This window comes from Sarcophilus harrisii, chromosome 2 (genome assembly GCF_902635505.1).
Source record: "Sarcophilus harrisii chromosome 2, mSarHar1.11, whole genome shotgun sequence".
NCBI lineage: Eukaryota > Metazoa > Chordata > Mammalia > Dasyuromorphia > Dasyuridae > Sarcophilus > Sarcophilus harrisii.
The window spans coordinates 513,458,023-513,471,696 of record NC_045427.1 but is presented as its reverse complement, the minus strand read 5'-3'; the positions used below and the strand labels follow the sequence as shown (position 1 = coordinate 513,471,696).

At 33.4% G+C, this 13,674-nt stretch overlaps 1 protein-coding gene across 6 annotated transcripts in view; it reads left to right on the top strand.

Moving 5' to 3' along the window:
• LRRC49 (leucine rich repeat containing 49) overlaps positions 1 to 13,674 on the top strand; it is a 185,121-nt gene that overhangs the window by 43,437 nt on the left and 128,010 nt on the right. For 5 of the 6 annotated variants that reach the window (XM_031955289.1, XM_031955291.1, XM_031955290.1 and 2 more), the window contains one exon: positions 5,874 to 6,017. The exons of the other annotated variant lie outside the window; for it this stretch is intronic. In XM_031955289.1, the coding sequence (XP_031811149.1) occupies positions 5,874 to 6,017 (144 nt within the window). The remainder of the gene's footprint in view (positions 1 to 5,873; positions 6,018 to 13,674) is intronic. 6 annotated transcript variants of the gene reach the window in all.

Here is a 13,674-nt window from a genome sequence, read left to right as displayed (position 1 = left end):
AAACATAATTGGCAACAATGGAGCTGAAAAGGAATGGGAGCTTTCAGAGATGTAGTATACAATGTTGCTTTTACTAATTTCTGACCACTGACCACTGATCACAAGAACACTTGTGAATGTCAAAACTGATTTGATGAAAATGTTGGGGAAATTCAGAAACCGTTAAATGAAAAGTGAGAACTCCACAGTGTACACCAATGGGATAGTTCATCTATCTCTAGATTTAACTAGTATTTAACTCCATCAAAAGTAAAGTGCAAGCAAAGCTTAGAGAGATATAGCATCCTTGGCTTAGTAAAAAAAAAAAAAAGCAGGAAATTCAGTTTAGTATTGATAGTAACATTAATAGTAACAAGTGCTTTTATCATGCTCATCATGGGCCAAAGATGTATGGTACATCTCAGCTCCTCAGTACTCATAAAGACAGTTTGATTAGTGACAACTACATGATCCCACAGAAATAGGCTAAATACTTCTAGTGATCTCAACAGATCATCATTAATCAGTATTGAAGCCCATTGACCATTTACCTCAGGTTGAAGTGAATCCATCTCTAGCTAAAATGGCTTGAATGCCTTTTGGCTTCTTTCTTATGGCAATGCACTTGGTGCTGACTCTGTTCCAGCTGACATTTACAAGAAGGCAGGTCCATTGTTCATACAAAGCTGACTGAAACTTTCTGGATCATATGGCAAGAGGAGGTGATCCCCTAGGGATTCTAGGTCACTTCCATTTTTTATGTCTATAAAAATAAAGGAAATAAATTGTCCTGTGACAGTCATGGAGTGGAGGGCGGAGGTCTTTCTCTTAGCCATTACTGGCAAGATTCTTGCCAGAGTCTTCCTTAATTGATTAATCCTTTATCTGAAAGATGGTCAACCATTTGAGAGCCAGTGTAGCTTCAGAAAGAACCAAGGAATGGGGACTTGTTGCCAAACAACTCCAGGAGAAATACCAGGAGCAGAGCAAAGATCTGTACACAACATAGGTTGATATGATTAAGACCTTTTTGATCCTGTCAGTTATTAGGGTTGTGGAAATTATGTCAAAATTTGGGTTCCTGGAGAAGTTCAACAGGTATTGTTTGTCAGTTTTATGATGGCATGCTTATCTGAGTTTTGGATAATGCTCCTGCACTTTCCCAGTCAATAGTGCAGTGAAGCAAAGTTGTGTGCTAACTCCCATGCTTTTAAGCATGATGTTTTCAGCAATGTTGTCAGCTGCTGGCAGCTACCGCATGATGGTAAATTATTTAACTTGAAAAGGCTTTCAGAGATTTGGCTTGTAAGCTAGGACCAACATAAAGAGTTGGTGCGTGAATTTTTGTTTTGAAGATATAACAAAGAATGGACTGATTCTCTGCTGCTTGTGTTAATTTTGGCCTGAGAATTAACATCAAGAAAACAGAATTTCTCTACCAGTGATCACAATATCATCCATATGTGTAACCTTTGTTTACAGCAACTGGAATTTAAATACTGTGGATAAGTTCATTTACCTTCCAGTACTATATACATTGATAACATGGTTGATGCATGCATTACTAGAGCTAACTCAGTGTTTTAAAGGCTCTTAGTGGGAGAGAAGAGGTATTAGACTCACTACCCAACTGAAGGTCAACAAAGCCATTGTGTTGACCTCATTGTTGTATGCCTGTGAAATCTGGACAGTATATCAGTGCCATGCCAGGAAACTGAATTTCTTCCATTTGAATTATCTTAGGAAGATTCTGAAGATCATCTGGCAGGATAAGGTACCAAACACCAAAGTCCTTGAATTAAACTCCCAAGTATTCATATTCTACTGTGGAGAGAGCAACTCTGATGACCTGACCATATTGTTCAAATGCCATACATAGACTTGCCTAAGAGACTGTTTTACAGAGAATTCATGCAAGGAAAGCACTCACATATAGTCAGAAGAAGAAATACAAGGACATTCCCAAGATTTCTCTGAAGAACTTTGGAATCGATTTTGTGACTTGGGAGATGCTGCAGAAGGCACAGCAGAAGCTCAAAGCTGAGGGGCACAAATTTAGAGGCTTCTCCACCCCAAATATTGATATGGATTATTGGTATCCAACAAAGAGCACTCTGAAGTCCTAGTGGTTTAATCACACTGTGACTTAATTCCAGCAGAGTGATGTTATTTGGTCCTCGTCAAGAGCAAGGGACAACAACTGACTGTACGTGGGTTTTCTTGGCAAAGATACTGCAATGGTCTGTCATGTCCTTCTCGAGTGGGTCACCTTGTGTACTCTTCACTATGATCTGTCCTTGAGTAACTGCACAGTAGATCCCAGTTTCATTAAGCTAGGGAAACTCCTCTGCCACAAGGCAGTGAGGAGGGGAGGAGAGAGAAGGGACATAGTGAATTTGTCCATTGGCTTTTCCTTCCCCTGGTATACAGACAGGATTCTTTCCACTGAGTGGGCATATCATACAAGATTCTTCTGTAGATTCAGAAAGATCTCCTTTTTCTTTACTTATTTGATCTTCTGCATTCTCTAGGGAAAATGAGCTATTGGGCAAAAATTACTTTTGTTCCAGTTTTTCCATCTTCTCTAAAAGGGTGGGTGGGTCTACCCAAATACTCCAGTTATGGATATTACATGGTATCTACAATAAGGGAGAAAATTTTTATAAATTCTACTATTCTTAAGTGCTTTTTCTGAAAAATTTCACTTTTTAAAAATCTTAGTAAATATTATTTTACCACATTAATTTTGTTTATTTAATTATGTTTTATGTATCTTTTTTGGAGAACATATCCTACTATTCTTATTTGAGGGGTAGTCTTTTCTCCAAATGACAACATGTTAAATGGATTCTAAATTTATTTAACATAAGTTTCATCTAAATTAACATATTTTATTTGACATTTTATTTTTGCAGTTACATCTCAAAATTTTATAATATTTGTTTTGAAAACTTTTTAAGTTCCAGATTTTCTCCCTTGCTCCTTTCCTATTTCCCCTACTTATGTGGAGAAAGGCACATTTGAAGTTATGAAAAACATATAGGCTTCATCTAACTAGCAACTTTGAAAACAATATATATAACAAGTAATTAATAAGTGATCTGTGATGCTTAGTTACTTTTTTGAATTGCACATACTTTATAGGACAAAAATCAGTGGTTTTTTTCTCTTTATTAACTTTATAAAAGTACATCAAAGGTATTGCAAGATTAATAGAGGATAATAGGGCAATTCATCTCGAATAATATTATTCGAGGTTCTTTCTGGCTTCAGAGTTCTAACTATGATCTTATTATTTTCAGCATGGAAACTAGATTTTGATATTGAGTGACATTAGGGAATATCCTGCTAGGGTATTACAAAATTAAAAGCACTATTGTATTTAAGTATTGCACAGCATTCATATTTTGATAACATTCACTTATAGTTAGAAAATTTCTATGATATTCCAGTGAATCTCTTGATCTCTTCCACTTTTGAAATGATACTAAAAGATTTATAGTCTATCACACAATCTGGTATTTATTTTTATAGCATATTCTTTTATTTTGTAATTTGTGTAATTACATGTGTATTGTCTTCAGAGCTTTCTATTATATCTAGGAATGTCTTTCAAGGTTCAGTTCAGGGATTTTCTCCTAAGGGAAGTTTATTTTTAACTTATGAGTTGTTCTGTTCCTTCTCAGGAGATCTTCTATTTATCTTTTTTAAAAATTCTCACATCACATCTTCTTGATATAAGCTCTTTTAGAGTAGGAACTGTTTTTTGTTTTTTCATTTGTGCTTTGTGCACATGGTGAGATCAAAATAAATGTTTGTTGTTGAGTTATAGTGTTTTCTCAGATTTTTGTTTTCTAAAGGGCAGGAACTATTTTTCTTTTCTTTTTTTCTTTTTCATACCCTGAATCTGGAAGAGGGGGTCTTTTTTTTTTTTTTTAACTTTTTATTGACAGAGCCCATGCCTGGGTAGTTTTTTTTTTTTTTTTTTTTTTTACATTATCCCTTGCACTCACTTCTGTTCCGACTTTTCCCCTCCCTCCCTTCACCCCCTCCCCCATATGGCAAGCAGTCCTATACAAGTTAAAAATGTCACAGTGTATCCTAGATGCAATATATGTGTGTAGAACTGAACAGTTCACTTATTGCACAGGAAGAATTGGATTCAGAAGGTAAAAATAACCTGGGAAGAAAGACAAAAATGCAAGCAGTTTACATTCATTTCCCAGTGTTCTTTCTTTGGGTGTAGCTTCTTCTGTTCATCCTTGATCAATTGAAACTGAGTTAAATCTTCTATTTGTCGAAGAAATCCACTTCCATCAAAATACATCCTCATACAGTATTGTTGTTGAGGTATATAATGATCTCCTGGTTCTGCTCATTTCACTTAGCATCAGTTCATGTAAGTCTCGCCAATCCTCTTTGTATTCATCCTGCTGGTCATTTCTTACAGAACAATAATATTCCATAACAGTCATATACCATAATTTACTCAACCATTCTCCAATTGATGAGCATCCATTCATTTTCCTGCTTCTAGCCACTAAAAACAGGGCTGCCACAAACATTTTGGCACATACAGGTCCCTTTCCCTTCTTTAGTATCTCTTTGGGGTATAAGCCCAGGAGAAACACTGCTGGATCAAAGGGTATGCACAGTTTGATAATTTTTTGAGCATAGTTCCAAATTACTTTTCAGAATGGCTGGATGTGTTCACAATTCCACCAACAATGTATCAGTGTCCCTGTTTTCCCACATCCCCTCCAACGTTCCACATTATCTTTCCCTGTCATTCTAGCCAGTCTGACAGGTGTGTAGTGGTATCTCAGAGTTGTCTTAGTTTGCATTTCTCTGATTTGGATGATTTGGAACATATTTTCATATGGCTAGAAATAGTTTCAATTTCTTCATCTGGGAATTGTCTGCTCATATCCTTTGACCATTTATCAATTGTTGAATGGCTTGATTTTTTACAAATTAGAGCCAATTCTCTATATATTTTGGAAATGAGGCCTTTATCGGACCCTTTGACTGTAAAAATGTTTTCTCAGTTTATTGTTTCCTTTCTAATCTTGTCTGCATTAGTTTTGTTTGTACAAAAACTTTTCAATTTGATATAATCAAAATTTTCTATTTTGTTGTCAATAGTGATCTCTAGTTCTTCTTTGGTCATAAATTCTAGAAGAGGGGTTCTTAATCTGGGATCCATGAACTTGTTTTTAGAAGTATACCTTATTTTATGCATTTAAGAACAGTATTCTGAGGAGGAGTCCATAGATTTTTACCAGACAAGAGCGATCCATGACACAAAAAAAGCCTTAAAACCAATGATTTAACGCAGTATCTTTTTTGTTGTAGGTACTTAAATGGTGATTGTTGTTGGATGGTATTCTTGTTCCAGCTTAGTCTATAGACTTCTTAGAGTTAGTTTTTCTTGTTTTGCTTCACAGTACTGGGTACATAGAATGAATAAATATTTGATTACATGATAAATATTTGATTAATATTTGATTACATGATTTGCCAAGGCCAAAAGCAAAAGATGCAATAGACAATTTAAAAAAACAGTCCCTAAAAAGAGTCTTACAGCTTTCCAGCTATAACAAAATAGGAATGATATAGTACATGAAAGAAAACAAATAAGGAAACTTTTTTAATCCCACTTTTTGCTAAAAGCATTTAAGGTTACAAAGTTGGCAATTAATAAATAAATTATGCATTTGTGTGTGTGTATACACATATAAACATACATATGTAAAGACATTAAGGGGAATTAACATTAGCTTGTCATCGAATATAAGCTTTTATTTTAAAGGTTTTATATCCTAGATAGATTTAAGAAATGTGCTTTTAAATGCTTCTAATTGTTTTTATTTATGTCACTCTTTAAAAAACAGATTTCAAAAATTGAAAATGTCAGTCATTTGTGTGACCTAAGAGTTTTAAACCTTGCCAGAAACTTTTTAAATGATGTTGATGATCTTAATGGCCTGACTTCCCTGACTGAACTTAATCTGAGACATAATCAAATCACTTCTGTGGTAAGTACCTTGTTTTCTTTTCACCTGTCAATTGTGGGCTAAGTCATAGAAGTGAAAAAACAATACATTTTTGTTAACTGAAAAAAATAAAGAAAATTTTAAAAGGAAAATGATGTATGATTATTTTATGTAAATCAAGACTGGTCATCTAGACTTTTCTAAATTAGATTATGGAGATAATTTATTGATTTAAAAATATTTTGATTGGCATCTTATAATTTGGATAGAGAACTAGCTTTAGTGTTAGAAACAACTGGCTTCATCTCCTTCCTCTAACATGGGCTGTCTTTGTGAGTCTGGACAAATGTTAGAGCCTACCAGGCAAAGAGAACATACCTGCTCCACCAATGGGGAAAAAAAAATCTTCACTGGAACTTTCCTGAACCAATGAAATCATAGGTCTAGACCCTAGCTCTACTATTAACTTAATAACAATTATAATTTTTCAAAGAAGATAAATAGATAAAAAGCTAACAAACAATAATAAAAATGTAATCAGTCATTGATTTAGCAGATGTTAATATTAGGTCCTTTCCTGTTTTTAATTGGGAAAAAGAAGTATTATATTGGGTATTTCTGAATAAGGATAGAATTGGGACCAGAGAATTACCAAAAAGCTAAAAAGTTATAGAAAGTGCAGAACACAGACACAGAAAACAAAATTTCCTGGCTTTACAGGTTTGTAAATTGTCGGTTATTTATGGGCAAATAGAAATTTTATAACAAGATATTTTATCCTACCCATTCATGGAGTTTTTAGCAGAAATATTTAAAGCTGATAATACAAAGAAGCATTGTTTTCTCTGTGTATGTGTGTGTGTGTGTCTATATACAGACACACATTTATATTTATTTATCCACACATATGTTGTATATATTATACATTACATTTTATATATATATATATATAAATATGCAGACAGTACATACATATATATGTATCTATATCTATGACCATCTTTCTACATATCTATTTTAGCATGACTAGTTTTATTATAAAGGAATTTTGTTGCTAGAGGATTTATTAGTAGCATTGAGGTATCATTGTACTTTTACAAAAGTTGCCCATGATGTTCCTTAAATGTAATTAACTTAAAATGGTATGTTTTTTCTTTTTTTAATAGTTTTTTATTTTCAAAATATTTGAAACACCTTGTGCTGCAAATTTTTCTACCTCCCTTTTTCCCACCCCCACCCCTAGATAATAAGTAATGCAATATATGTTAAACATATGCAATTCTTTTATACATATTTTCACACTTAATTAATATATTAACAAGAGTCCCAGTTAATAAATGATTAAACCATAACCAGTGCCATGAATAGCCTATTCTGAATGTAAAAGGGAAAATACTGGGACAGATGGTGACTTACTCTTAGTTCTAGAAAATCTGATACAGATTTTCACTTCGTAGGACCTCCAAGAGAGAATTTCAGAACCTGTCTGAAGTCATTAATCTATTCTGAGATCTTGAAGTGAAATTAAGCTTCCTAACCTTCAAAATTTTTCTTCTTAGGATATCTCCAGTTTGAAATTGACATGGTGTAGGATTAAATCTCTAGGAAAATCATCTTCATCTTGCTCTATTCCAAAACTGACATGAAGTCAAACTAGTTTTTCAAGGTTGGGGAATCATAAGGATCTTTTTGGTGTTAGCATTGCCTGCATTTGGTTCATGCTTGTAAAAGTGTGACATATTCAATACATTAATTGTAGAATTAGACTTTCTGAGTATTATTCCTAATCATTGCTATTTTCTTTGATATAGTTTTCTATCATCAAACTAGATGTCTTGGGGATATAAAGAAACTTAGGCCTATAATCTTTGTCTACAAAGATGTCAGACAGGAACATGATGTAAAGTTTAATTAATAGTAGGAGAGGTAAAGCACATATGTTTCCCATGCAGACTATGTTTCCACATTTTCTTGTCTGAATGTGACTATAGAGAGATATAAATATCCCTAGAATGTAATTGTTTCACCTTTCTCCAAGGGAGACAAATCACAATTCTTAGAGAGGGAACACTGGGTTAGAATTTAATTTCTATCATCCTAAATATTGCTAGGCTAGGGAAATACTTATTTTGATCACCAATAAGCATTTATTAACCATCTCTTAGGTGCCAGGTATATTATTAGGTGCCAACCTCTGGGAATATAAAGAAATCTGGAGATGCAAAAAAATAGTTCCTGCTATGCTTCTGGTCACTATTCCTTGAGGGGAAAAGTCATGCCCTAAGCCAGGGGTACTCAAACTTTTTAAATAGGGGGCCAGTTCACTATGGGGGACAGACTGTAGTTAAAAACAAAAACTTTGTTTTGTGGGCCTTTAAATAAAGAAACTTCATAGCCCTGGGTGAGGGGGATAAATGTCTTCAGCTGTTGCATCTGGCCTGCGGGCTGTAGTTTGAGGACTCATACGCCTAAGCTATGTGTAAAGGCTTGGCTCTCTTCCTACCAAATATCAGTTATATAGTGACTATCACATAGATAATAAACCTATTTATCTAAGCTAGTAGAAAATAGAAATCAGAGTTTTCTGTTGATAAGAATATACCAGACAATATACAAAGTGAATGAGCACCCCCATTGGGTGGAAAAATATCTCAGCACAACCACAAGATGGAGAATCCATGATCCCAAAAGGAAAATCCCTGAAGTTTATAGAATGGAAAGCTGGGAACAGGTACATTATCAAGACGCGCTGGTTCCTCTGAATGTTGGTTTCCTTCCAAACTCTTTCTCTCTTTTTAGGAAATGAACCTTGAAATATGTGTCTCTTCTTGAAACTGGAAGCCAGAAGAACTAGAATCTTTCTGATTCTGAGCTTTTGTCTTCTATGCATTTCATGTAGACCTGGAGCATCATTCTCCACCAACGAGGAAAATCTTAGGCAATTGAACTTGAACTTCAAATTATATAGCACACAATATTTGAGTATAAGAAATACCACAAAGCATTACATAACAAATTGTAAAATGTAAGCCATATATAATAAGCATTATAATCATTCACATGGAGAGATAACTAGCCTAGGAGTGCATGAAGAAAGAATTTTACCTGAGTCTTGAAAGATGTATAGGATTTGGATAGGTAGGATTAAGGAAAGATTTCCTTTCCTCTTTTTTTAATCACTAAATTTCTCAAATGAATAATCTACATTATCTCCGTTTTCTCATTAGCTCCACTTGCTCCTTAATGCCATTTCTTTCTAAGGAGACAATTCTTTTTAAAGTTAATGGCTTGAAAATCAATTTTTTAATATTTTGTTTTAGCTTTATTTTTTAAAATAGCCTTTTATTTTCAAAATACATGCAAAGATAGTTTTCAATATTCACCCTTGCAAAACCTTGTTCCAAAATATTTTCCCTCCGTTCCCCTATCCCCCTTCCCTAGACAGCAAGTAATTAATATATGTTAAATATGTGTAATTCCTCTGTACGTATTTCTACATTTATGCTGCATGAGAAAAATAAAATCAAAAAAGAAAAAATGAGAATGGAATAAAAAAAGCAAGCAAACAACTATGAAAAAGATGAAAGTAATATATTGTTTCACATTCAGTTGCCACAGTCCTCTCTCAGGGCACAGGTGGCTCTTTCTATCACAAGATCATTGGAATTGACCTGAATCATCGCACTGTTGAAAAGAGCCATGTCCAGCAGAATCGATCATCACATAACCTTGTTGTTGCCATGTACAACGTTCTGTTGGTTCTACTCACTTTAATTAGCATCAGTTAATGCAAGTCTCTCCAGATTTTCTGAGATAGTTTCTTATATACATGTAACATTCATATACTATAACTTATTAATCCATTCCCCAGCTGTTGGAATCCATTCAGCTTTCAGTTGCTTGCCACTACAAAAATGCTAAAAATATTTTTGCACACATGGGTCCTTTTCCCTTTTTTGTGATCGTTGGGATATAGACTTAGTAGAAACACTGCTGGATTGATAGCCTTTTGAATCTAGTTCCACATTGCTCTCCAGAATGATTGGATCAGTTCAAACTCCACCAACAATACATTAGTGTTCTAGTTTTCCCACATCCTCTCCAATATTTATCATCTTTTCCTGTCATCCTTAGCCAATCTAAGAGGTGTGTAATGGTAACTCCTAATAACTAATAATAATGTGTCCTTTGGACACATAATTAGTGTCCTAATTTGTATTTCTCTAATCAATAGTGATTTGTAGTATTTTTTTCACATGCCTAGAAATGGCTTTAATTTCTTCATCTGAAAACTGTCTCTTCATGTTCTTTGACCATTTATCAATTGGAGAATGACTTGTATTTTTATAAATTTGAGACAATTCTATATGTAGAAAATCAGAAATTTAATGATCTTCCATTATATACTGTGAGGCATCTGATTTTTGAAATTCTACAATCACCACATTTCTTTGACATTACCCTAGGCCTGATTCTCATATTGAGAACAATCTTCTCTCTCTCATTCCCTAATTCCACTCTTTTCTCCTGTCTGTGAGTCATTCAATCAGTCAGCCTCTCAACAAACAATTATTCATCAACTAATCCACTGCTAGATGCCCTGTATTGTGCTAAATAATGGGGATTCAAAGACAAAAGCAAAATCTTCCTTAGGAAGATTATATTCTAACAAATGAGCTATCATGTTAATAAAATACATAGTTTAGAATTATTATTATTGGAACTTATTATAGAATAGTTACAAAAAATGTAAGATGATTTTGGAAGCTATGACACTCTCAGATTGTCAATGGAGTAGGTATTAGAGAGTTGGTGAATGAAATGAGTCTTCAATGAAATCAGGAATTACAAGAGAAAAAGGTGAAACAAAAGTGCAACCTAAGAATGGAGCATAAAGATTTAGGAAATGAAGCACTTTTTTTGAGGAAGGTCATGTAAGAAGTTTAGCTGCAGCATAACTGTATATGTCTAAGAAGATTGGAGAGAGGCAAAGAGCTAGACTATAAAGAGTTCTTAAATAGAAGAGTTAATATTTTATCCTAGGGGAATATCTTAGGTCAGGTGCAAGCCAGCCTCATAATGCACATATTTTATCTGAAGGATTTGAGTCAATGATATATATTTTTTTTAAAAGCAAAAAAAAAAAAATGGAAACATTTTACTACTTATAAACAAATACCAAGCAAAACTATATAAACAAATATTCAGCAAAGACATTCTATGCAGCCATGCAGGTCTCCTAAGTCACCTTTCTCTCCCCAGCCCTTCCTTCACATATACACTTATATACTTTCATGGCAATAAATAGGTCAAGTTAAAAGAGACTATTCTTGACTCAAGTTTAGATTTGCTCAGATCAGCCCTTAGTACATTTAATCTAGCTTCATTCTTGTTTCTATGCCTAGGGTAACTTGTGCTTGGGTTGAAGACTTGGGCAGAACAAATAATGTTTAAGACAGGGAATCACTACAGTTTATTGAAGAGGATGATGACATGGTCAGATTTTAAGAAAATCACTTCAGCAGCTATGTGGAAGATAGACTAGAAAGGATTTAGAAACAAGGCAGAGAAAACAAGTCAGACTTTATTGCAATAGTGTGGACAAAGGGGTAATATGAGAATATTCCAGGTATCTGTCCTTGGTTTTTTGTTTTTCTACTCTGTCTCTTGAAGCTCTCACCTACTTTTCTTGCTTCATTTATCTCTCTAATCTAGTAGATTCTCAAATCTATATCTCCAGTGTTGGTTTCTTGAAACTGAGTCCTTTATTTCTAATTATCTGATAGACATGTTTGTTTGAATGTTCTCCTATCCCTTCAAATTTAAATGCATCTAAATAATAACACTCATCATTTTCCCCTAATCGTAATTCATTTATGTAGTACTTAAATATTTTCCTCCCAGTAGTCCTGGGAAATAGGAATTCCTTTGGCACATATGATTTGTGCTATTCTCTTAACTTTTTAGTATATGCTATTTTGAATTATTACTTATCTTTTTATGGATATTTTCTTGTTTCTTCAAATAGATTATAATGCCATTAAGTTTGTAATTTAAATATAAAGTTTACATTTCTATATTCCTACATAATATGCTTTTAAAAATTGATTATTATAAGAAGATAGGGAGATCTCTTCTTCTGAAGTAATTTCTTCTGAGAATTTTTTTTTGGAAGCAATTAGGGTTAGATCTAGAAGATCACACAACTAATAAGTGAGGCTATATTTGAACTCAAGTCCTCTTGACTGTAGGGTAGATGCACATCCATTGAGCCAACCAGCTTACTTAGGAGGGGGAGAGAGAGTCATATGATTGGAAGGAATAGAATGAGCAAAAGCATGGAGTCAGGAAAGTAGACCTTATCAGTGAAACAGTTTTGTTTGAAAGAAAGGTATTGGAAAGAAGACCAGGAAGGTTGATTGGGGTTAAATTCATTGAATATTAGTTTCTGTAGAAATGACAAAACAAACATAAATAGGAAGAGGAGGAGATTGATTACTTTACACTTACTTTGGAATGGCATTATATAATTAAAAGACTTGGTGGAAACAACACTATATTCCTCATATAGAAAGACTAAGATCATATTATAATAAATATATGAAGAAATTTTTATAACTAATAATTATTTTGGAATTTATAAATCAATTCTTTTTGTCTAGTTTTAGTTTAAAATTATTTAATTATTTAAATAAGCTTATATTTCATTAACTAACCAGTTCCTATCCTACTAATATGACAAAAAAAGAAAGAAAAAAAGAACTGCTCCTTTTCTGCAAAGGGATATTTTAGATTACTTTGGTCAGGGAGAATAAATAAAAAGGAAGATAATGTGATATTATAGTCTCTAACTTTCATGATATATGCTTCTAACCCCACCCCTTTATCTCTTTCTTTCCTCACTTCTCCATGGGAAGAGGCTCTAAAAATAGTTGCTTGCACTGAATATTTTAATGGGTTAGGTTGCTGAATCATTTGGTCCTTTGTGAGTTTGGTAAAATTGAAAAAAAAAACTGAATATATTTGAAGGGAATGATCCATCCTTTTTAAAAGACAAAAGTGTGATTCTTTCAAACATAGTTTTATAAAGAATTACAATTCCAAAGGAATTTTGTAATAGTAATTTTATTTTTCCAAAGTTTATTTGTAGATACTTTTGCAAAATGAAAAAAAACAACAACTTGTGTCTTGGTTATACAAATGTTCTGAGTTCATTCCCAAAACTCTTTCGTGACGTGAATTAAATCAAGACTATGTAAAAAGAGTACTTTCAGGGAGGCTAGAAACAGTTTATTTCTCTGAACAGACAGTTTGTTTCATTTAAACCAATTTGTTTTCTGATTGTCACTTTGGTCAGATTATCATTCTAAGCTCTTTTGGCAGTTTACCCCTGGCAGTGAGATGATTATTTAATGAGGGAGTTTCTAGTAAAAATAACTTTGTTTTTTAAAATTCTACTGATAAAGTTACTTATAATTTGGTTACTTATAATTTGTAGACATAACTCTTCATTATCACACTGGGAGATAATAATGAAATAGATATTCCAAAACAGCAGAAAATTTTCCAAATCATTAAAATATGATTTTAGAATTTCATATGATCTCAGGAGATTTATTTTACTAATTGCTGATGCTAACATTGAAAATTAATTGGTATTTCCTTGGGACATAGTTATCAGTACCCCTACTGATGTAGA